The sequence below is a fragment of the Triplophysa dalaica genome, chromosome 3 (genome assembly GCF_015846415.1).
Source record: "Triplophysa dalaica isolate WHDGS20190420 chromosome 3, ASM1584641v1, whole genome shotgun sequence".
NCBI lineage: Eukaryota > Metazoa > Chordata > Actinopteri > Cypriniformes > Nemacheilidae > Triplophysa > Triplophysa dalaica.
In genome coordinates this window covers 15,568,830-15,591,185 of record NC_079544.1, presented here as the reverse complement: position 1 = coordinate 15,591,185, position 22,356 = coordinate 15,568,830, and the positions used below count along the sequence as shown (strand labels likewise).

Sequence of the window (22,356 nt, the reverse complement as noted above, 5' to 3'; positions counted from 1 at the left end):
TCTCATTTGCCTTCAGATTCACAATATTGGGTTGAAATAATGACTAAATACTTATTAGTATCTGAGGAAAAAGCTTCTTTAGTAATAAAATGGTGTCATTAATAACAAAGCTACATTTTAAAATCTTATTGATCAGCATTTGATTCTATACACGTTTTATAAAACATTAATGGCACTGAGACAGTTTAGAAACACAATATTACCTTAGATTCGTTATTAGACTGGATGGATAAATGCACACTCAACATGCTGAGCAAAACCATTGAGTGGATGAATGCTGCCCCCAGGTGGTGAGATGGGGTTCGTTCAATTCGAATTTACAGTAGTGCTTATTTGTATGGACATTAACTATCAATGAAGTTATTTTATATTTATTTGTAAATTCATCAAGGAAAAGGACCTACTTTAACTCGCGCAGGAGTTATCAAGGCGTTCCTATCGGTTGAAATAAAGGTAACAGTTAATTTTCGACAACACCGTATATGTGTCCCTGGACAACAAAACCAGACTTATGGGTGAAATTTTCGAAAATGAGGTTTTTACATAATCTGAAAGCTGAATAAATAAATTTTCTATTGAGGTTTGAGTTGTTAGAATAGGTCAATATCTGGCTGAGATACAATCGTTTAAATCTCAGGAATCTGAGAGTGCAAAAATATCAAAATATTGAGAAAATTGCCTTTGAAGTTGTTAATCAGGGGCACTGTGGCAGGCCATCCACACAAACATAATTATTTATAAATTTAAGTTAGGAAATTTACAAAATATCTTCATGGAACATGATCTTTACTTAATATCCTAATGATTTTTGTCATAAAAGAAAAATCAATAATTTTGACCCACACAATGTTTTTTGGTCTTTTACTTAAAATGTTCCTCTGCTACTTAAGACCGGTTTTGTGATCAAGGGTCACATAAGTTATGCACTATTCGGTAGAGAGAAATCAGCTCATTTTTCCTACAAACTAACTATATTTTGGGGTGTGCATTTCGTCCTGATTCATAGTTCATATTAAACAGAGGGTTAAGAGTAGGCTAACCCTTGGTTGCAGCTATTTATTTTTCAATTCGTCTCACTTGTGAAGTACTTTATTCACATGTTGTGCTGAAAAGCTTTTTTGGTTCAGTCTTTGAGACTTATACTGACATTAACATAGTCTATAGCGTTTTGTTTTGACTTAGCACTGATACTTGAAACTAGTCAACTTTTACCTCTTGCTTTAGGCTGTGGATTTTGTCCCGTGTTGGCCGCAAACCATCCTCCAGACTCGAAATCTAATTGTCCCGAAACAACCCTGACACATACCATTCATTACTTGATAAATGGCTTTTGTGAGCTTTAAAATGTTGAGGACAGTTTGTGAACCTTTTTAGTCAACAAATAATGGAAGCAGATGTGGACAGAGACACAAACCCAAAACCATCTGGGTTCCAGACTGAAGAGTGTTCACATTCCACGTCTTAACTTGTTTAAACACAGAGAGACAGACACTGTACTCCAATCATGTCACAATAAAACTATATTTATAAATTAAAAAAGAAATCTCCTCAACATGGTACTTCAAAAATTCTCCCAATACAATATCGCTGACAAACACTGAAAAATATATTCTCAGTAAAAACTGTCCTTGAATAATGAAATATCTCCATGAAAACTTACAGAGTACAAATTTAAAAATGGCAACAAAAAGTTAAAAATCTAATATGCACTTAAACAGGGCAGAGAACAATAAAAATGGCATTTTTAAAATTGATGTCCTTGGTTGGACTACATTCATCCTCACAACCATGTAGTGTTTGTAACTAAATCTGTCAGAATTATTGCTATTTCCCTCAAAATCTTTCTTTTTTTGTCAATACGAGAAAATCTTTACATTTCCCAAACCACATCCAAACCATTTTTGAGGTGTCAAATGTCTTATCCTGTAATTGTATGCTAGATCCGATGTCGCATACGTTTTTAGTAAACTAATTTCTAAGACCTAAGTAATGTTGGGACTCACAATCTGCTGATCTGTAGCTCAGCACTAATCCTAAATCTAATTGGTTGTTCTAGTAGGGCACGGTTCTTGTAATCCATAATTGGGCACTTAAACAGTCCTGCAAAGTCACATGATATCAACAAAGAACTCCCCATTGGCCGTGTTGCACGAGCGTCGAGAGCCACTGAGTTCGGTGGGAACGCCGGCGAGGTGACGGCCGGACGGTGAGCCCGGGGTGCCTCGTGCCGATCCCTGCTTCAGGCTGTAGGTGTGAGATCGTGAGCTTCGCACGCTGCCCTCGCTGGGGGCTCGCTCTCTGCGGAAATCGAAGTCGTGCGCATTGCCCATTTCGCTTCCAGCTCCCAGTCTGAGGTCTCCAGCTGCTGTCTTTCCTTCAGTCCTACTCCAGCTGCAGTTTGAACCGCTGCTCCCTACAGGCGATAATGTAAAAATAAAGCATAACTTGTAAAAGGAAAATTTGTGACCAACAAACTGTCACTCTGATACAAATAAAGGTTTAGATCAATTCAGTATGATTGAGAAACAGGTTATATGCCAAAGTTTTACGTTTGTTTGCTGAATTTTTATGTCTTAGCAAGCACTACAGTAAGACAAGGGGGACTCCGTTACCTTCACTGTGCTGACTGCCTGCACTTCCTCCGCCGGCTTCACAGAAATTGTGAGCCGGTTCTGGGTGAGAATGAGCTGGTGCATACTGATAAGGAAACGCCGTGGGCCAGGGAGCTTCGGCTGGATGAAGCAATGGAGCCAGAGTGTCCTGATCAGATGCCCCACTGGACCCATCATGGTCCTGCAGAGAGAGGTGCGCCATATCTGCGACAAAAGAAGGTCTGATTGATGGATTGTCCAAACAAAAGAATAACATTTAAAACTCATCTATGTGATTTACATGTATATTATGACGGCAACAGAGGTAACAGAAGCCAGAACTTGGCTTTACAAATAAACACATCAACCTGTGAACAGTTGTCTATGCTCTGGTACGCTAGAAATATACATTTTCCCGTTTTCTGACATGACTACACTAAACATAGCAATGGAATATTTATATAGCTACATAATCAAAAGTAAAAATGACCTTCTGTGAGTTCATGTTGTTACATTAGTCTGAGAGCATTGTATGAAGCAGGTGGTAATTCACCAACTGGAATATATAAATCAAATCTAAATAGTGGATTAAAATACCTCACTAGCTTACAATGAAAGAATGCAACTGTTTAAATCAAATATACAGTGTTCAAGGACAAAGTGTAAACCATTACTCCGTTGTGTTAAAGGCATAGTTTACCCCAAAATGAATTTCTTTATATTTTTCCATTTGGCAGGTGGTTTTATTCAAAGTGACTTAAAGTGCATTTAAAATCTTATACGTTTCAATCATTTCAATTGGTCCCAGAGAACTGAACCCATAACTTGGACGTGGCACCACGACTTTTTTCGTTTGACTTACTGCCAGAAAGATCTCCAAAAATGTAGTAGCACTGTTCAGAGAAGGTGATTTTGTTGACAGTGTGGCGAATGAAGCCGGCTTTCAGCAGGTTGCTGGCATACTTGCGCGCTTCCCGGCGATCTGTGAAGCCCTCAACGTGATGAAACAGCCAGTCGACCACATCAGAGCCTACAAACAAACACACATTTCGTTATAAAAGCATGATTAAACACTAATTAATAAATGTTTTTCTGACACACATTAAATTGTTTAACTCTTGGCCATTTTGGGGATTTCCGCCTAAATTTGGCATTCCTATTTTTAAATGCGCAGCTTATCAACATACAGAGGTGTAAATACAAAATTTTGGTGTCATATTCCAGGAAACCCCTTGAAATTTCATAAAACACTGCTGAAAGTTACATTATTGTATGTGTTGTCAGTCCTATGCAGACATAGGTGCTTGTTTTTCTCTCTAAAGTCTCTTTTTGAAAGTGTATTACTTTGAACCAAGGGGGCCCAGGAACCTACAGACAATTGTTCTTGATACAACAGGTCTCAACAAATAGAGGAAAAATGAATTTGGGCAATTCCGTGAAAATGTCAACCATATCACAAACAAAAAATGTTTTCACAAGCGGTTTTTACCATGGTAACAGCACAGATTTTAACATTTGGTGGTTCAAATACCCATGTGAAATCTCTTCTAAAATTTGTAAAGCAATTGTTTTATTTTTAGGGCATGATTTATCATAAATCAGGTAATTGCCATTTTCAGGATTGTCACATCCATAACGCTGCATAATCCTTATAAATGGACACATGAACATAAATATAAAGTAACTATTTTATCTTCTATAAAGGGAAATCCCTTTTCCATTCATTGGGTATTATTGCTTTAGGATTGTGCATTTTATTTTATAGAAATCCTACAAAGTTTATCGTCTCCCAAAAATCGCATACTTTTTCGATAGTATCGAGGGGCAGGGCAATTACTCATTCATCCATGACAAGCGGGATTTGTTGACAAAAACAGAAGCTTACGTGTCTAGAAAATGCTCATGTGTGACTGAAATTAGCATTCTATCAGAGTTTAAGTTCAGTGCAGTTGACAAAATTGTTACTTACCACCGCAACCTTTTAAACGTGAGAAAGTAAACTATTGCTATAAGTCAATTATCATTCATCCAAATGCGTCAGTGATGCCCGCATGCGCTGTTATTACTTGATTGCCAAACGGAAACTCATACGCTGGTTTTAAACGCACATAGCACTTCCTGCGAGGAAAAGCCAGAGCCGCGCGTATCACAAGCTCTCTATTGCATGGAAAACTCAACATTATAAACTCTCTGGTTTGAGGCAAAGCTTGAGATAAAACTCTCTGGCCCATCACTTGCTCTCTCGTGCGTTGAAAAAAAAAAAAGCCTTAACATTATAAACTCTCTCTGGCGGGAGGTAAAGCCTAAGCCACATGCACTGCAAGCTCTCTTGCATGAAGAAATGTGCAATGCATTTTTGTAATATTGATTTGCAACATTTATTGGCAAACAGTCAACTATATTTAAATATATATTTTTTTCATAGACTGAATTTTTTTTATGTTTAGACTCCATCAACAAGGGTTCAGTAAAATATAAACAGATGGTTCAATATAATCGTAACAAATTAATTCTCTGAGCATTTTTATGCCACGTCCATGACGCAAAATGTCACGTCCAAAACCCATTTTATTCTTTATAATGTTGTATTCAATTATTCTAAAGCAACTCAAATGTCCTTTTTTCGTAATTTCCGCCTGAATTTGGCTTATCCAATTTTAAACACGATTTAAAAACCACGAAGAGAGGTAGTAATGGACATTTTTTGTAGAAAACAACCTAAGAAATAAGATTATGTAGCATTTCTGTCGGGACCACTGTCGTCAATTATTTAACGATAGCATATATTTCGTTTGGCGGAATGAACTGTTCTGGGCAAACTCTCTGCCCGTCCATGCAGCCTTGCATGGACATAGCAGGAGCGCAGCAATACATGTCCCCACACCAGGGGAACCAGAACAGTTCCTGATGCAACAGGATTAAAAGAAAAGGTCAGAAGATGCAGGCAGATAAGGAGGAGATGGGGATGGAGGTGGGTTTTAAGTGCAAACGATTAAGCAGCTGATAAGAATGAAAGAAAGGAACCTAAATAGGATACAGTCTAATATGTGTTGTATGACTATTGTTAACGTTGATTAGCTCCACTTGATGTGATCAGCTGATGCAAGCTGAACTCACGTGACCTGGCAGAACTAACGCTACGCTTGATTTGCGGCTATACGTAATGGTGTGATGCAGTTATTAGAAATAACTGGAAATTTAAATGGATGTGTGTTGTGTGTTTGCAAATATCAATTTCATGTAGGCATGCACCAAAACGAAAATTCTTGGCCGAAGCTGAACATGTCAAGAAACACTTGGTGAAAGCCGAATAATACCGAACATGTTTTTTGCATTTCTTCTATTTATCAAGCAATTTTTTTCACTATTGCACAAACTGAATAGTCAAAATGTGCTTATCATAATTTGGCTTTTTTGAAATAAATTAACAATACAACTTAATATTAATTGAAAAAACAATTGCCCCCTCCGTTCATGAATAGCCTATATTAATTAGGCCAATAACTGACTTCTAAAATAATGTAATGTAAGTTACTCTGTACCTCTACAACAAAACCGTTAATAAAAAAATGGCATTCCAAATTAGCCCTATAAGCTTAAAATACGATTCAACAAAAACTGTATGATTATTATAGGCTAGATTGCAAAATGATTTTTAAAAAAAAATATTTTGGAAGCAGTTCTGACTGATGCTGACTGACAACCATATCAGTTCACAAACTACCCCCACAAAAGCTGACTGTTCTCTCAGAAGGTGCACTTGTAGCCGGGATGCACAGAACATACTTTCACAAGTTGTTTAGTACTGGGAACTGTGTGCATGCGACCACTGTATGATGTCAAAGGATGTCACGTGCGGCGGGGCTACTGAAAGACAGCCGCTTCCGCCTGAACTAAAGGTACAGATCCTTTCATACGGAAATTTACTTCCGTGCTTCCGTTCTCCGACACTTTAAAATGCTCCACACACACACATACACTGCCAAAATGTTTGCGGTTTTAATAAAGCGGACACGTCTCCCCTTTTTCTCTCAATGCACTGGTTGCTGCTTGATCGTTTCTTGAGTGATGTTCGGTAAAATGTATTCGGCCACTTCACATTTCCGGTGGCCGAACATTCGGTGCATCCCTAATATCATATATCATAATTCATTCATCTTGCATTCGATCTGTGGTAAAATATCAAAAGACTCAACTGGAGATCTATTTTCTGTAGAATAAGAGCTTTCATTTGATATATAATTTGAACATGTTGGCCATATATGAGCGTTATGAAAACTTGCACTTGCACTTCTTCAGAAACTAGAAACTCAAACCTTTTAAATGATATCACATATGATAGTTAGGGCTACAGAAATACATGTAAACATTAAGGGAAATACTTTTATGACGTCATTTTGGAACCGTCCGTGGGTCCATAGATTTAAATGGCACATTAAATATCTACATGTCGATAGAAAATTCAAAGTTTCAGACTGACCAAAGACAACTGAAAGATAAAAAAAGCCTCTGACCTATGAAAGCATTGGCTATAGTGATCTTCAGCCACATCCTGTCTCGAACTTCCAGTCCTGAGTCTATACAGGCCATTGCTTTTGCAACTGTTGCCATGTCGCTATGGACGGACAGGTGGTAGTCATCAAATCCTGCCAGAAAAAAGGGGTTACAATTATTGCATTTAGAGCATTCACCTGGTGAGTGAATTTAACTTGCATGTTGGTATATTGTTATACTGAGCTATATTGAGTGACTATTGTACGAATCAATCGTAGTAAAAGTTATTTTGAACGGTCCCACATCATTTGCAATAATGCCAGACAGATCGACAGAACAAACTACTTCCGCATCGGTCTACGACAGTGTCATGCGGTAACACGAATATGACGCCATTGACAGGTGACTAAACGGCCCCGGTCCACTGTTTAGAATGCCGATTTTCTCATGATTTAAAAGCAGTGGGAAACATTTGAGATATTGTAAGTACTCAGCTGAAAAAATATATATAACGTTGGCCTAGTGGTTTTGGGATATTTTACAGCAAAATTCCTACAAACTCTACCTTTCAAGAAAATAAAATGTATTTTATATAGGCTACATATTTTAAGCCTATGATTAATAGCCTACATTCTGTAGTCTTTCAAATGTATTACATAGGCCCTACGCAAAGCTTTGGACGCCTTCTGGGCCATTCTTAGATAGACTAGTCGTCTACACAGTTACAAAACATTCCTTTAAACGACTGTCAAATTAGTCGTAGCTCACATCCCTAGTAACTATAGTTCTATGTTAGTAATTATTTATTGCCTACTAGTCCAAGTCAAAGTCTATGTATGAGCAATTGTAATAGTGATGTTTGCAGCAGCAAGCCCTTGTTAGCAGCTGCATGCTGGGAGGTTCTGTATCTTACTCTCGGTCTCTGGGATGGAGCTGGAGATGGAGGAGCTGGTGGAGGTGACTGTGCTCATGGAAGGGCTCATGCCGTAAGGTGGGTAGACACCCGTCATGGCTGCCGTATGGGACACCCAGGCTGCGGGGTCAATGGGCCGGATGGGCTCACCTTGAAAAAAAAGCAACCAGCAGTGAACAAAGAGGCAAAGAACAGCTGCTTTAAACCGGTTGAGCTTTCACAGCAACAACAGACCACACACACTTAAATGAACCGTCCACTTTAGGAAACTGCACAAGCAAATGGCAACACTTGATGTTAAAACTATCACAAAGATGTTCTAAAGACTGTACTCAACACTCTTACATTTAACCAAAAACATTATACAGATTTAAAGAACTAGATAGAATTGTTAAGGAACATGAAAGTTTTCTTTGGTTGTAAATTCCATTGTAACTAAAGCCTTTTTGAAACGCATTTTAGCTTAAAAAGTACTAACTAGTTCAACTAATCTGAAATATCATAGCTTGCATACTTGCATGAAGTACATTTACATTTATGCATGTGGCACACGCATTCTCCATATATTGCATCTGAGTATGTGCAATCCCCTGGGATCGAACCCATGACATTGGCGTTTGCTAGCGCCATGCTCTAACCACTGAGCCACAGCAAAGAATTTTGTGATTTTAACATTTATGTCTATGGACATGTTTTTAATGTAAAGAATCTTGTAGTGATTGTTAGTTATCTTGTTTCTTTTTATCCTGACTGCAAAATTGCAAAAAGTACATACAAATATATAGTTTGTATTGGAATCTGGGGGTTAATGTGTATTTAAAAGGTAAAAATAAAAACTCACTCCTGGGCAAAGCAAAGCAACTGTTGGGGTTTGGGTCCCAGCATTTTGCCACAGTGAGCGAAACAGGCCTGCAAATGACAACAAAGGGTAAGTTAACACACTTTTAAGAGATCGCCTACAAGTGCTGTGTGAAGAACCTGTACAGCTAGAAGGAGCGAAGGAGAGCATTATTTAAAGTGACTCACCCGGGTTTATGCACAATCTCCCTTAGCACTCGCACAGCATCATCGTTGCACATGTTCTCAAAGTTGATGTCATTCACCTGTGGGAGGAAATGACAATTTGAACTGACACAACCAGATCCAAAAATCCCAATAATTATGAACATGTCATATGTTATCCGGCCTTCACCTGCAGTAGCATGTCACCGGGTTCAATCCTCCCGTCGGCCGCCACAGCTCCACCCTTCATTATAGAGCCGATGTAGATGCCTCCATCGCCTCGTTCATTACTCTGCCCCACTATACTGATCCCCAGGAAGTTATACTTTTCTAAATAGAGTTAAGTAAGAGAAAGTGTTTTTTGTAGCAAACATTAATTGTGAATGAACATGTCTAAATTAAACACAACATAAATGAAAAATGTAAACCAGGCTCACCCATATTTAAAGTGACAGTGATGATATTAAGGGACATGGTGGAATCAGTGATGCTACTGAAAGACGAAGACTGAATGAGACAAAAAGAATGTCAGTAACAAATATAAATTATAATCAAACATTATTGGTTTGCTGTTAAATTAACGTCTATTATCTCACTCTATCCATTTGTTGGGCTTTGGGTTTACGTCTCCGCCGGCGATGTCGTCTTATGAGCCGGGATGAGCCACTTTGCTCTGTTACGCTGCTGAAACTGAAAAACACATAAGAATATTTTAATATGGAATAAACTTGAGCTTCCAGAGTCATTTTGTTGGGAGTCGCACGAAATGGGAGACATCATTATAGATTGTATTGAACCTGAAAGTGACCTTTCCTGAAACGATGTTAAATACTGAACACGAATATACAAAACTCAATAGATACTATTTTATTCAAACATCTTAATATTTCCATTAGTTATAACAAAACTGTGAATGCACAAAATCCTTAAAAACAAGTATATGTAGTGCATGTTACACAATAATAGTAGTCAAGTCATTTTTATGTTGAATTGATAACAAATGAGCTCGGGACAGATTTGGTAGTCTTTTTTCCATCGAAAACATTGACAAACTTTTACCGGTACCAAATATTTTTGTTCATGATACCTTTATCAATAGTACAACTGTTCCAATCTGTCAAGATTTTAGTAAAACCTCATTACTGTTAGATTCTAATCTTAATCTCACAGCACACAATGTACCGGTTTGGGAGTGGTTTTTGATCATATGCTGTGAGACTCACCGGCTGGTGGAACCGTCATCTGAGTCAAAACAGCTGCTTGATTCCAGTTCACTGCTCATGAGGGACGAACGGCTGTCACAGATGTCATAACCTCCCAGATCCATGCCTCTGCCGCCCCTCGAGTAGCCGTTCTGTCTTCCTCCTACAGCATTGATGGTTAAGAGATTAATACGAATGATTATTGGCATAGGAGTTCATTTGTATTTACTTGCACGCCTAATAAAAGCGTAATGTTTTCTAATTTCCCTCTTTATAAAATGGAGCCAACAACGAAACAATCGATCTAATCTCTTAATGCAGGATGATTGTTAACAACCAGATTTTTTGATTGTCTGCAAAAGTGCGAATTGTTCTTGTCTGTGCAAAAGTCACTGCCACATTGATATGGTGTTCTGGATGTTCGCCAGGGCATTGCTATGCAGTTACTAAGATGTTTTGATAGGTTTTGGGCATATTTCTAGGTTGTTCTGCATGACCCGAAAGAAAGGAGCCAAGTCTTTATTAGATTCTGGCTTTAAATTGGGCTCAATTTACTATTTTAATGAACATCTATGTGATTTTTCACTCGTACTGTCATCGACAAGCAAAAGTCAGATCACTTAATAATACCACACCTCTCATCAAGCACCAAAGTTTAGTACTTAGAGTTTTATCCAATGTGCCTTATAGTGGATTCAGGTTTCATTTTGTAAATAAACACCTGGGAACCAAACCCATGACCCATTGCCAGCATAATCTTCTACTAGTTGAGCTACAAGAACAGTCAATAGTAAAGGTCACTCTTCCATTAGCAAACAACAAAACGTTTTAACCATTTAATGATGTAAAATATATCAGCATTCAGGTTGAGGACTGCGGGGGAAAGATGAGGGTGTTGAGACATACCTGAATGATCGTGTGAGTGTTTCTTGCGTGATCTGTCTCTCTCTCTCCTATGCGACACCACGGAATCCGTCTCTGTTTCATCTTCCACGCCGTGCCGGCTGCCTGCAGCCTTTGGACTGTGCGAGAAATTTTGAGATCTGTTAGATAATATTCTGTATTGTACATCATATAACATAAGAAACATTTACTTACTGGAAGGATGGTGGTCTTGAATCTCCAATGCCTTGGCTTCTCTCGTGTAACGGCGGCTGCTCGGACTGACTCTCTGCCACTGAACATCCATCCGAGTGGGAGCCATCTGATGACACGAGCTATCGACAAACACACACAGAACAACACACAATGTCTTCTGTACATCACAGAGGGAAAACTGCTTTATAAATTTATTTGCTCTGTTGAATACAAAAGAAGATATTTTGAAGAATGTATGAAAGAAAACAGCACTGGGGCACTTTCGACTATCATTGTCGGTTTTCAAACTTTTGTAGTCAATGAAGTGTTTGGGTACAAGCATTCATCCAAATATATTTCTCTGGGTTCATAAGAACAAATAAATGTATACAGATTTGGAACAACTCAAGGGTGAGTAAATAAAGACACAATTTTTATTTTTGGCTGACCTGTCCCTTTAAATGTATATTTCAAGCCATTTTTGGAATTACTTTAACCAGCTGTGTTCTAAACAAGTTATATACTCAATCTTAAACATTTCCTGGATCATTGACTGTTCCCTGAATGTCATGTCAATGCTAAAATGAACAGCCCATATCTGCAATACTTGCTACGTTAATCAAATATTCTGTTCAGCATAAAGAAAGAGTGAGGCTATTTGCCACTATCCCGCCAAAGTTGTTTTGTTCAAATACCAATGTATTAATCCGTGTGCAAATGTGTGTGCACTCCTGAAAGAAATTGCAAAGGTATTGCATATCATTTAAATACAAATGAGCCTTTATAAAAAAGCCTTTCCAAAGCATACGGCCAAAGACTTTGAGATATATCAGACTGGGGTGAACTTTAAGTAGTCATGACAGGCAGGCCATTGAAGAACAGAAATACAGCAGTAGCGGCACTCAAAAGAAGTGAGCATGGGGCGAATTAAAAGCCTTGATTTATTATGCAGTGAACACCAGGGAATTTGGGTGCAGAAGCGGACGAGATGTGTGTTTCTGTTCTCACCCAGCAAATCACACGGCCGTTGTAACAGGGAAGCTTTGCATTGTCGTCTGTGATTTCCTCCTTGACCACCCTGCAGAAAACCAGAATGAGAAACAGAAAGAAATGAATTTAGAACAGTCAGTTTTACTTTACAACTACAGTCCATGTGGGATTTGTAATGATGAAAGTTGGCATATGATCCCCTGAGTGTCCGTGAATAAATTTGAATACGTAAATAAGACAAGAGTTTAGATGAAAGAAAGGAAGGATGGGATCAGAGACACGTAAATTAGATAAGCATGCACACATGTGTTCGGAGAACACACAAAGGTTTGAACCGATGAAGAATTTGCAGGATGAGATTCATATCATTGTTAGATCCAGAAAATGTGAAGCCTATGTAAACGCCTTGTTTCTTTCAATAGATATAAGTAAAAAATAACGTAATAACAGCCGAGTTTAAAGAGACGAAGATCTTGGGCTATTTGTTGACCTTTTCTACAAATTAGATTTTTTAAGTTGAAATGTTCTGGGTGAAAAAGGTAATGAACAATGCATGAGTAGCTATTATAAAAGGAATTTGCTAATCCGTGTAAACAAATTTAACAGCTATTGCAGTCACTCTGCTAGACAAATCGACGTCTGAAAGTATTTCACGTAAACTACGTTTTTAATTTATTCTAAGAAGTCAAAAGGACTTCCTGTGGTAACCAATGTTACAAATGATGTTTTAGTTTTTTCTGTCCAGATAACATTATGGATCCAATATTATATGCGCAAGGCAATTCATCTCAAATATACAATTCATTACAAAAGACTAATCCAATCATAGTATCTAAAACGGTGGGGAAAAAACCTCTTTGCCGCCGTTGACTAAATGTTAAACCTCAATGAAGACTGAAATATGTGCTTACATTTGGCATAAAACGGGGGCTGTCGTTCAAGGGCTTGAATTGTTGTGCTTTTAATGAACTTTTTGAGAGGGAGTTAAAGGGAGGGGAACGAGACGATCAAACTACAACATATTTCACTGGGGAAGGTTGTAAAGCTGCCAGTGTTGAAGCGATCAGGGCATTCCACAGTGACTGGCTGCAGTTGTTCCAAGTCAACATTCTTTCACCTAATGCAACACACAGACAGGAGAACACTAGCCTGCTCCCTAAATGTTACTGATTTATTCACAAGCAAGGGTTCAGTTCAAGTTACACATAACACTTTATAACTACTTTTACTGATGAGTCAAAAATTGATGAATAATGAATAAGAGATATGTAATTCACAGACAATATCAAATAAACCTTTATTACATTTGAGCTATGTGAATATAAATAAACTAGTATGAACTAATTATCTAGCATTAAAATAAAACTATCTTACACGGTTAAACTTGTTTACAACTTTCATTCATAACCTTAACCTTTTATGTTTGACAGATAATATTTCACAAATGCGTAATAAAATATAAAGAATTCTTTATGTTCAAGAAGTTGCAGTTCCACGAATGTGTTGTAATGTTTGATATCGCAAAAACTTAAAGAGTTGCAGTAATGTAATACACACTGAGTTCTGCAAGATGTAAATATGTCTGTAAACATTAAAAACTAGGGACCCTAAAGTGTGTACATGTCTGTTCACGGCGACTTGGTTAATGAAGGCCTCAAGACAAAAATAAGAGGTCAAAGAGTTCACGGAGACTCCAAATGGCATTTTGTGTAGATGTGGGTTGTGAAAAGGTGTGACTATGTCAGATAACCACAAAAACTTTTTAAGCGTGTCATAGTCCTTAAACTCTGATGCCTTCGTTAAAAAGTCATTAGAGGGAGATCGCTCGATAGTGGGGGACATATGGTAGTTGAACTGCGCATGCGCAGAGCACGTTAAACTAGATGTCTACTGTACCTCTCTGATGTGCTTGAATTAAAGGGTTGAAATTCCTCAAAGAATAAGTTCAATTGTTCAGTTTCGGCGATACCTGCTCTTAAATGTTTTGGAGAAGGTAAGCCTTTGTAGGGGTGAAAAATAAAACTTTACGAACCTGATCTACGGACAATACGCGTAAAGAAATCCTTTAAAATCACTTGTGTTTTCTGTAGTCATGGTAATTGAGACTGACGCGGCTGTGGAGTAAATTTGCGTAAAAAGGATCACGTACTGGCCAACTCTGATACCTTGTCTAGATCGCCATACGATTCCCATAACTAACTAAATAACGATACACCCCAAGCTTGTGCAGTCAGGCCAAAAGCCATATTTGAGAGTAATCCAATTTTAAAATGGATGCCGTCGATAATTTAACGGGATGAACTTTCACCCCAGCTGAACCTCGCTCACACACATTCAATTTGACTGGTTTCACGCAAACCTAACGAGGGATATTATATCAGCCCCTGAAAGATCGTTGCAGTCGATTCGTAATTCCAAACAAGGGAGAAAACGTGCGACCAGCCGGAGTTGTGCGCAAAGCCGTTCAATACATGCAGAAACACAAAGAAAACTAATGAACGAAACGCTCACCCGAAGTCATCGTCCATTGATTTAAAGAAAAACTTGTAGTTTGGTTTCTTGAGCGCATTTTTCAGGTCCAAAAGGGTGACCCTTTCGGCAGGGATGGGCAGTTTGACCAGGTATGGAGTTTCCTGGTCGTCGAGATGGTAGATAACTTTAGTCTCCCCCATTGCAGACCGCTGGGGAGAAGTGAACGGTGGTCATCCAGCGCAGGGGTTCCACAGAGGCCCCTCCAGAATTGAGTTCCAGCCGCTTTCACCCGCCAGTTGACTTTTTGTTTATCCCTTTCTTTCTTCCCTTGCCTTCCTTCGGAGTTCCCAGGAATCTTGTATATCAGCGCTAATATTCCATGAAGCAGTGCGTTTCAAAGGCGATTATCGACCCATGCTCTTAATTTACAGTATTGTGTTTGGTGAAGACGGATAGCAATTGGTGAAATGTGCGATCGAGAAGATTATTTCGGGAAGGAATGCTGTGGTTTCTCCGAGAGCTCGCCTGTTCTCCTTACGGAGGGTTTTGTATAGCCAAGCTTTCATTGAAGCGGAATACCCAGGGAAAGGTGCTCCCTCTTGCGGAGAGGGGTGGTAGGTGTGAAAAAAGGTTAATGTGATGAAAAACATGACACAGCGTACCCCATGGTCTTACGATACATTTATCTACAGATAAAAACATTTTTTGTTTCAATTTTATGTTCATTCATTGATCATTCTTGGCATGTCCGAAATTCATAAGATTGACATATTTTGCTAGCCGTGTTCATAACTTTCTCTATATACATATGGATTTTAGTTGACACGGTAAAGTTATGTCTGTTACCATCCTATTTTAATAATATATCATATATAAGACAATTATATGAAATTCTGACGACTATCTATGGACATTCACCAGTGTATCATTTGAATGGGGATCTTATGAATACGGAGAAAACTCGATTCAAATTTGTTTTTTTATTTAAACATTTCACAGCTGATTTCCAAACATCTGACATTTAGAAAAACATACATAAAATGTCCCAAAATCCACAAATCGTCAAGCATTAGGTTTTTATTTATACAATGAAGATGTGTTTGTTCAGCTAGAAATCTGGAAAAGAACAAAGAAAACCTGTAAATATACAAAATACTTATTGAACTTGTGTTTCGGTAAAATTACCATTTGCATTATCATCTGGCTAAATTATTAATGTCCATAACATGGAACTTCTGGAAGGAACAGAGTAAACACCTTCCAGCCGCCATCTTATGTAATAATGTATGCCCTAGTTGACGCCACATTCATCTGACCAGCAATGAACGGGCAACACTTTAAGGCATGATTGTCTTGACTCAGACATGCACCATTTCTTGCTGAAAACTTAAGCATTTAATCTTACACTGTGGAAACACAAGTAATTGACAAAAGTGTATGCATACCAAAGTGACTCAAGCAAGTTCATGTTGCTTTTGAAGTCTTTTACTGCATTAGCAGGTCACCTGAAATGACAAAATATTGTCAGAAAGAACAAGCTAAAATTGTTTAAAGCATATTGCTCATAGTCAATTATTTGTTCTTGGCATAGTGCAAGCAAGAAGAACCACAAATGTGTCCTCTCATAAACTTGGCTATTGCAAGATTTACTGTGCGCCTTAGTTGACACCACATTCATCTAATATAGAAATGAATGAGCAACACAAAGGCAACATTCTGATTCATATCACACAGATTCCATTAAAAAAACATTTGGGTTAGCTGTCTGACAACATAATAGATTTTATGCATCACCCATAACTATTCTTACCATTATAAACGAACTTCCATTCAACAGGTTACAATATGGACAACATTGTATATTGTTTATAATTAACGTGGCGTGTTCATTTTCGTTGAAGTTTAAATTTCTGTTTTTAACCAATTAAATAGGAAGGTTCATAAAATTGCAGTTAGCAAAAGGGATAGGGAAAACACCTGCAATTCAAGAACATTGCTGCTCCATGTCCTCATGTTCTCAGCATGTTGTTCACATGCTACATTTTGGATAGGCTGTAAAAATAAAAGTCAAAACAATTATTTATGCAACTAAACAAATAACGTTAAATACGTCAAAATGTCTAGGCCACACGTCGAAGACAACTGTTATATGAGACTTAATCATTTAACATGTTATAACGCATACAGGAATTTAGTCTTTTTATATACAGAAATAACATATTCCAACACACCTACTCATAAAATGTAAGAATAAAACTTACCCAGCATACATTATAAAATGTAGTCTAACGGACTACATTTTGACAAGCAACACTCAGCATTCTTCTTCTCTCCACGTGGACGCTCGACAGGCAGAAATATATAATGGGTCCATAAACACCCTGTGTAGGCGACCTTGAAAGTGCCTGAGTAAAATTACCCTACGGCCACAGATATTTACACACTGCCAGTCGCAAATCTAGACAGAATTATCGCATTGTTTTTACAATTTAGAAAAAAACAGCTAGTTATCAAAGTTATCAAACCTGTGGAATGAAACAATAGGAATATAAATGTAAAAAGTTAAATTAATTAAAACACTTCCAGAGTAGACACTCTTTACAAATGCCAGGTGTATCCAAACTTTTGACTGGTTTCGTACATTTAATGAATACAAGGATTGAGTTTTATATTTTTATATTTTACGATTCATATTTCTGCTGCTACGTAGGACCGGTACTTTTATTTTGAAAACGTGTTTCTTTGCTGCCATCTTGGAGCTGAATTGAGTTGATCCAGCCGCTTTTGTGGCTTCTGTCATATCGGAACGGCTCATATCGCTAACATTGAGTCATTTAAATCCCAAGACACTCCCAACTTTAACCAAACTACGACCTGTTAACAACACCCAGATATCCCAAATACCTACACCTTTAAAGACCGTTTAAGACACCATCTGAACGAATAGGGTAAGGAGCTTGAGAGTATGTTCATGCTTATATATTCATCTTAATTTAGATTAAACTACCTTGTGTTTTTCTTGTAACGTTACTTTAATATTTCTCTTCGTGTGTCGTATTACTATCAATTAATGGTATGACATTTAAAGGATCAAATGAGCTGTCTGCTTAAATCGTTACAGCACTCACTTCCACTTTTTGCGACACTCCCACTCTAAATAATTCATGTATTATTTTATGTACCTCATGAATGTTGTTGTATTTATCTCGGATCTTATAATCTTTCTTTATTTAAATGTCCTCATTGTGCTACATTTTGTTTGGGAGTAGTAAGTTAGGCACCATTGTAACATTTGCCCCACTTGTCACTAACCCAATTGCTATTCTTGTTGCACTTGCAATATATATATGGCTTTGGCACCATCTGGGATAGCTGTGAATAGTATGCATGCTACAGCCCTTGAGAGGAATTATAATGGTTCTATAGTGCTAGATAACAGACTGACACAGGAAGGAATTGTGTTTATTACCGAATCTGTTTGTCTGCAATCCTAACTGTTATTTTAATGCCAGTGTGTCCTCTGAAACATCATATTTGCCTTAGTTTGGTTGCTGTAACTTCCAGATCTCCCAGGGTCTTATGTCTGTTTTGAGGTTGTATAGGGGGTGTGATGCTGTTTCCATGACACATTCCTCATCTCTAACATGATTCATGCATTCGCCCTGCAACTGATAAGAGTCAAGGCTCTGTGATTAGACAGTGGAATGATTGGAATGAGGAAGGATTCAGTCAAGGTTTCACATACGTGATCATGTTTCCTTTGAACTGTTTTTATAATACTACTTTGTTCTTAAAATAGGCTTAAGTAAAACATTATTATCACTTGAATGCATTACAATGAATCATTCCTGGACTCTGTTGTTTGGAATGCAAAGACTCAAACTGCACATTCTCTTCAAAATATATATTTTAGAATAATATTTTCTTCTGAAAATATTTTCATTTTGCGTGTGAAATATAATCCAGACATGTTCTTGACAAGTGTTTGTGAGGTTGACCCATCTAGCAATGAAAATGAGAGAGACATCTGGACATTAATCTTCAATGGAGCCAAACCATCCAACCCTCCTGACAGACCTGTAACTCAATGTTACAAAATAGTTCTAACGACGTTATAGTTTTTCATTTGATTTCAGTGAAAAGTCCCAATGGAAAACAATAAAATACACAATCAATTACTTTGAACAACATTGAACTTTTAATATGCAACCGGTATAGTTTCCAACCGATGTGTTTACATGAAAAATTCAAGATAAATATTTTTCCTTCGCATTCTTCTTGATTGTAGATAGATGATAGATTTGATTCATAAAGACCTGTATAGATCTTTCACATGTTTGTTCTTTTTCATGTGGGACATGCGATTGCACTTCTCATTGATAATATGGTTTGCCTGTAATATCTGATAGAACCAGGATGGAGGCCCACGGCTCAGCACGCTTGTCCAGGAAGAGAAAGAAGGAAGGTTCCAATGGGGAGACTGAGGAGGGCGAGAAACCATTGAAGCTAAAACGATACACAGTGGTGAGTGGGACACAAGAGGGTGTACAGATAACAGATGGTTATTGAGAACAAAGGCCATGATGCTTTTTGCCTGTTTAGGGTCTAAAATATCCAGCTCCATATGCAGACCAGCTTGAGTCAATGGAAGATAAGCCATATCAGCGCGTCACCATGGAGGAAGCTCGCAGAGGCACTCCATGTTAGTTACCATCGATTATATTATTATGTTACTTTAAGAATATTTATTTTTGATAAACCCCTACAAAAATTGCCTAGTCAGATGCCAAAATACCTAATCTTTGCAGTTCCTTTGATGCCATGAAAGCTGATCTCCTTGTTTTTGCCGTTAGCTGACAGGCCCGTTCGAGTGTATGCAGATGGGATCTTCGACATGTTCCATTCAGGTCATGCCCGAGCTCTCATGCAGGCCAAATGCCTTTTTCCCAACACGCACCTCATTGTGGGCGGTAAGTTTAGTTAACAACTAGATCAACAGCTGTTGGAGTCTATGTTAGGCACAACTAGACAGTCCTGTCTTGGCATCCTCAGTTGTTTAATTGTGAACTTGTAACAGAGTTGGAGTCAAGAAGTCCTCTCCTCAAGACCCAAATTTAGACCGAAACCAAAGCAAATCTTGAATTCTTTGACTTTGCTGTTATTCATATTAAACACATTTCTACATGGGAATTCAGCACTGCATTTATCGTAATGTCATCTGGTGCCTTTCTCACCTCATGCAGTTTGCAGCGATGAACTCACACACAAGTTAAAGGGCTTCACCGTCATGAACGATGACGAGCGTTATGATGCGATCAGTCATTGTCGCTACGTGGACGAAGTGGTCCGCAATGCTCCTTGGACGCTCACGCCAGAGTTTCTGACCAAGCATCGGGTAAGGAGAGATACACTATGTATTTCCTGTATTGATGGATGTCTTTAATTGAAAAACGTTTTACGTTTCTTGATACCTCAGATTGACTTTGTGGCTCATGATGACATCCCTTACTCATCAGCCGACAGTGATGATGTTTACAAGGACATCAAAGAAGCAGGTGACGACAAAAGCTACTGATCTACATCAACTCAGTTATAGTTTAATTGCCACGGTGGCGTACTGGTTACCAAAGGGTTGCATGTTTGAACCCTGAGATGAGCTTTTTATGTGAGGTCACCATTATGCGTTTGAGCGTGACACCTGACTGTGGGTCCTCGTGATAAGTATAAAAAAGTTGTATGGCTCCCAAATGAAAAAGAAAAATTGCGTTCAATGGGCTGCCTGTTTTCATACTCACAATTTAAATACATTTTCATTTGGGATTCCAAAGGAATGTTTGCACCGACCCAAAGGACAGAGGGCATTTCCACCTCTGATGTCATCACACGCATTGTGCGTGATTACGACGTATATGCCAGACGGAACCTTCAGCGTGGCTACACCGCTAAAGAGCTCAATGTCAGCTTTATCAACGTGAGAGCTTTTCACAATTCACTTGAAAAAGTTGTTTAAAATTTCAGACACGAGTAAAAGATTCTACATTAAACACGGCATTTTCTGTTACTGCCTTTACAAAATAAATGAGCTGCTGTGTTTGTGTCTTCTCACATCTAGGAAAAGAAGTACAACCTTCAGGAGCGTGTGGACAAGGTGAAGAAGAAGGTGAAGGATGTGGAGGAGAAGAGTAAAGAGTTTGTGCAGAAGGTGGAGGAGAAGAGCATTGACCTCATCCAGAAATGGGAGGAGAAATCCCGCGAGTTCATTGGCAACTTCCTACAGATGTTCGGACCGGAGGGAGCACTGGTGAGCGACACAGTAACTTAAGAGAAATGCTCAATATTATGTCATTATTCACTCACCTTTATGTCGTACCAAACCTGTTTGACATTCTTCTCTGTTACACAAAGTAGCGACATTGACATTCTTCTCTGTTACACAAAAGGACAGGAGCTTTTGTGTAATGAAGAACAAAAACAAGCATACATGCATTCCACTCATCACCTATAATCTCATGTTTCTCTCTAACAGAAGCACATGCTGAAGGAGGGGAAAGGCAGAATGTTACAGGCCATCAGTCCGAGACACAGTCCCAGCAGCAGCCCCACACGAGAGCGCTCGCCCTCCCCAAGCTTTCGTCTACCCTTCTTCGCTAAAACCTCCCCTCCACCCTCCCCCTCCTCCCAGCACAGCGGTGCCCTGTCTGGCTACACCTTTGCTCCCCGTAGACAGGCCATCAGCGACGATGAGGACGATGAAGATTAGAATGTGTTTGCCCTCCATGCATCTGTCTTCCAGTACTGGCAATCGAACCTCAAGGCGAAGCAATCCTTATACCCAAATACTGTATGTTTCGATCTCAGTATTTTAGCTGATTTTAGAGATGTGAAGGTAAAATGAACCACACAAAGTGCACTGTCAGCCCGGAAGTTCTCGTAGGGACTTGAATTTGTGGAGGGTTTAAATAATAATTGGCAGTGATGGGATGCGTGTATTAAAACTTAAGCATCTTGTTTTGAAGATTGATAGGAATTAGCGCCCATGGTATTAATACCTTTTATTTTTGTTGCTGGTTCAAAGTTCAGTTTTAATGATTCTTTTGTTTTTATCATAATATATAGTTGTTAGACATTACATAGTTAATGTTGCGTTTGTAATGAGTGAGACTAGAGGGAAATGTCGAAACCACCATTTGCTCCAATCATGTGTTTTGAATTCATGGTCTGTTCAAGACATGAGAAGGACTATTTGCTTTATTGCATTATCATTGTTGTCACAATGTAAAAGATTAGCTTGAAATAGCTACAAGCATGACTTTTGTTGGAAAATAAGTGCACAATCAATGTAAAATGAGAGCTTGCTTAATCGAATGAACTTTTGGATATTTGTGTCATGCTAACACAAATCAGATTTCTAAACTTTCCTTAAAACAGAACGTTTAACAACACTATATACTTATCATAGAGTCATAAAATGTTCATGTGAAAATGTAACAAGAAAGAACAGTAAATTTATTTGACACTTTGTTTCACTGACTTTATTATGTACTTATTATGTACTTTCCTTGTCACAAATAACATACTTGTCACCTTGTAATTGATTTAAAAAAAAAAACTTTAA

General features: G+C 38.3%; 2 protein-coding genes and 2 non-coding genes across 4 annotated transcripts; 1 reads left to right on the top strand and 3 right to left on the bottom strand.

Moving 5' to 3' along the window:
• Positions 1 to 1,502: 1,502 nt before the first annotated feature.
• On the bottom strand, positions 1,503 to 15,328 carry dvl3a (dishevelled segment polarity protein 3a). The gene is made up of 15 exons (XM_056744585.1): positions 14,781 to 15,328; positions 12,288 to 12,357; positions 11,301 to 11,419; positions 11,109 to 11,224; positions 10,224 to 10,365; positions 9,597 to 9,690; positions 9,438 to 9,507; positions 9,191 to 9,330; positions 9,025 to 9,101; positions 8,840 to 8,907; positions 7,999 to 8,148; positions 7,106 to 7,237; positions 3,454 to 3,621; positions 2,613 to 2,816; positions 1,503 to 2,413 (listed from the first exon to the last, which is right to left on the bottom strand). Exons 1-15 carry the CDS (start codon positions 14,939 to 14,941, stop codon positions 2,109 to 2,111), a joined length of 2,016 nt encoding a protein of 671 aa, XP_056600563.1. The 5' UTR covers positions 14,942 to 15,328; the 3' UTR covers positions 1,503 to 2,108.
• Positions 15,329 to 15,954: 626 nt separating this feature from the next.
• LOC130418558 (small nucleolar RNA SNORA13) lies at positions 15,955 to 16,086 on the bottom strand. Its single transcript, XR_008906367.1, has one exon. It is a non-coding gene; the product is annotated as a small nucleolar RNA SNORA13 (small nucleolar RNA).
• A 229-nt stretch (positions 16,087 to 16,315) lies between these two features.
• On the bottom strand, positions 16,316 to 16,452 carry LOC130418557 (small nucleolar RNA SNORA13). The gene has a single exon (XR_008906366.1). It is a non-coding gene; the product is annotated as a small nucleolar RNA SNORA13 (small nucleolar RNA).
• A 1,061-nt stretch (positions 16,453 to 17,513) lies between these two features.
• On the top strand, positions 17,514 to 22,264 carry pcyt1aa (phosphate cytidylyltransferase 1A, choline a). The gene is made up of 9 exons (XM_056744587.1): positions 17,514 to 17,689; positions 19,151 to 19,265; positions 19,344 to 19,443; positions 19,595 to 19,711; positions 19,985 to 20,136; positions 20,218 to 20,296; positions 20,570 to 20,712; positions 20,854 to 21,042; positions 21,268 to 22,264. The coding sequence occupies exons 2-9, from the start codon at positions 19,158 to 19,160 to the stop codon at positions 21,499 to 21,501; spliced, it is 1,122 nt and encodes a 373-aa protein (XP_056600565.1). The 5' UTR covers positions 17,514 to 17,689; positions 19,151 to 19,157; the 3' UTR covers positions 21,502 to 22,264.
• The last annotated feature ends 92 nt before the right edge of the window (positions 22,265 to 22,356 follow it).

Coding starts and splice junctions, on each gene's coding strand:
- dvl3a (XM_056744585.1), bottom strand. CDS start 14,941: ATGGGGGAGACTAAAGTTATCTACCATCTCGACGACCAGGAAACTCCA. Junction 9,331..9,437: donor CACTGTCACTTTAAATATGG/GTGAGCCTGGTT, acceptor AACTCTATTTAG/AAAAGTATAACTTCCTGGGG. Junction 2,414..2,612: donor AGGCAGTCAGCACAGTGAAG/GTAACGGAGTCC, acceptor TATCGCCTGTAG/GGAGCAGCGGTTCAAACTGC.
- pcyt1aa (XM_056744587.1), top strand. CDS start 19,158: ATGGAGGCCCACGGCTCAGCACGCTTGTCCAGGAAGAGAAAGAAGGAA. Junction 19,444..19,594: donor AGCTCGCAGAGGCACTCCAT/GTTAGTTACCAT, acceptor TTTTGCCGTTAG/CTGACAGGCCCGTTCGAGTG. Junction 20,137..20,217: donor AGTTTCTGACCAAGCATCGG/GTAAGGAGAGAT, acceptor TTGATACCTCAG/ATTGACTTTGTGGCTCATGA.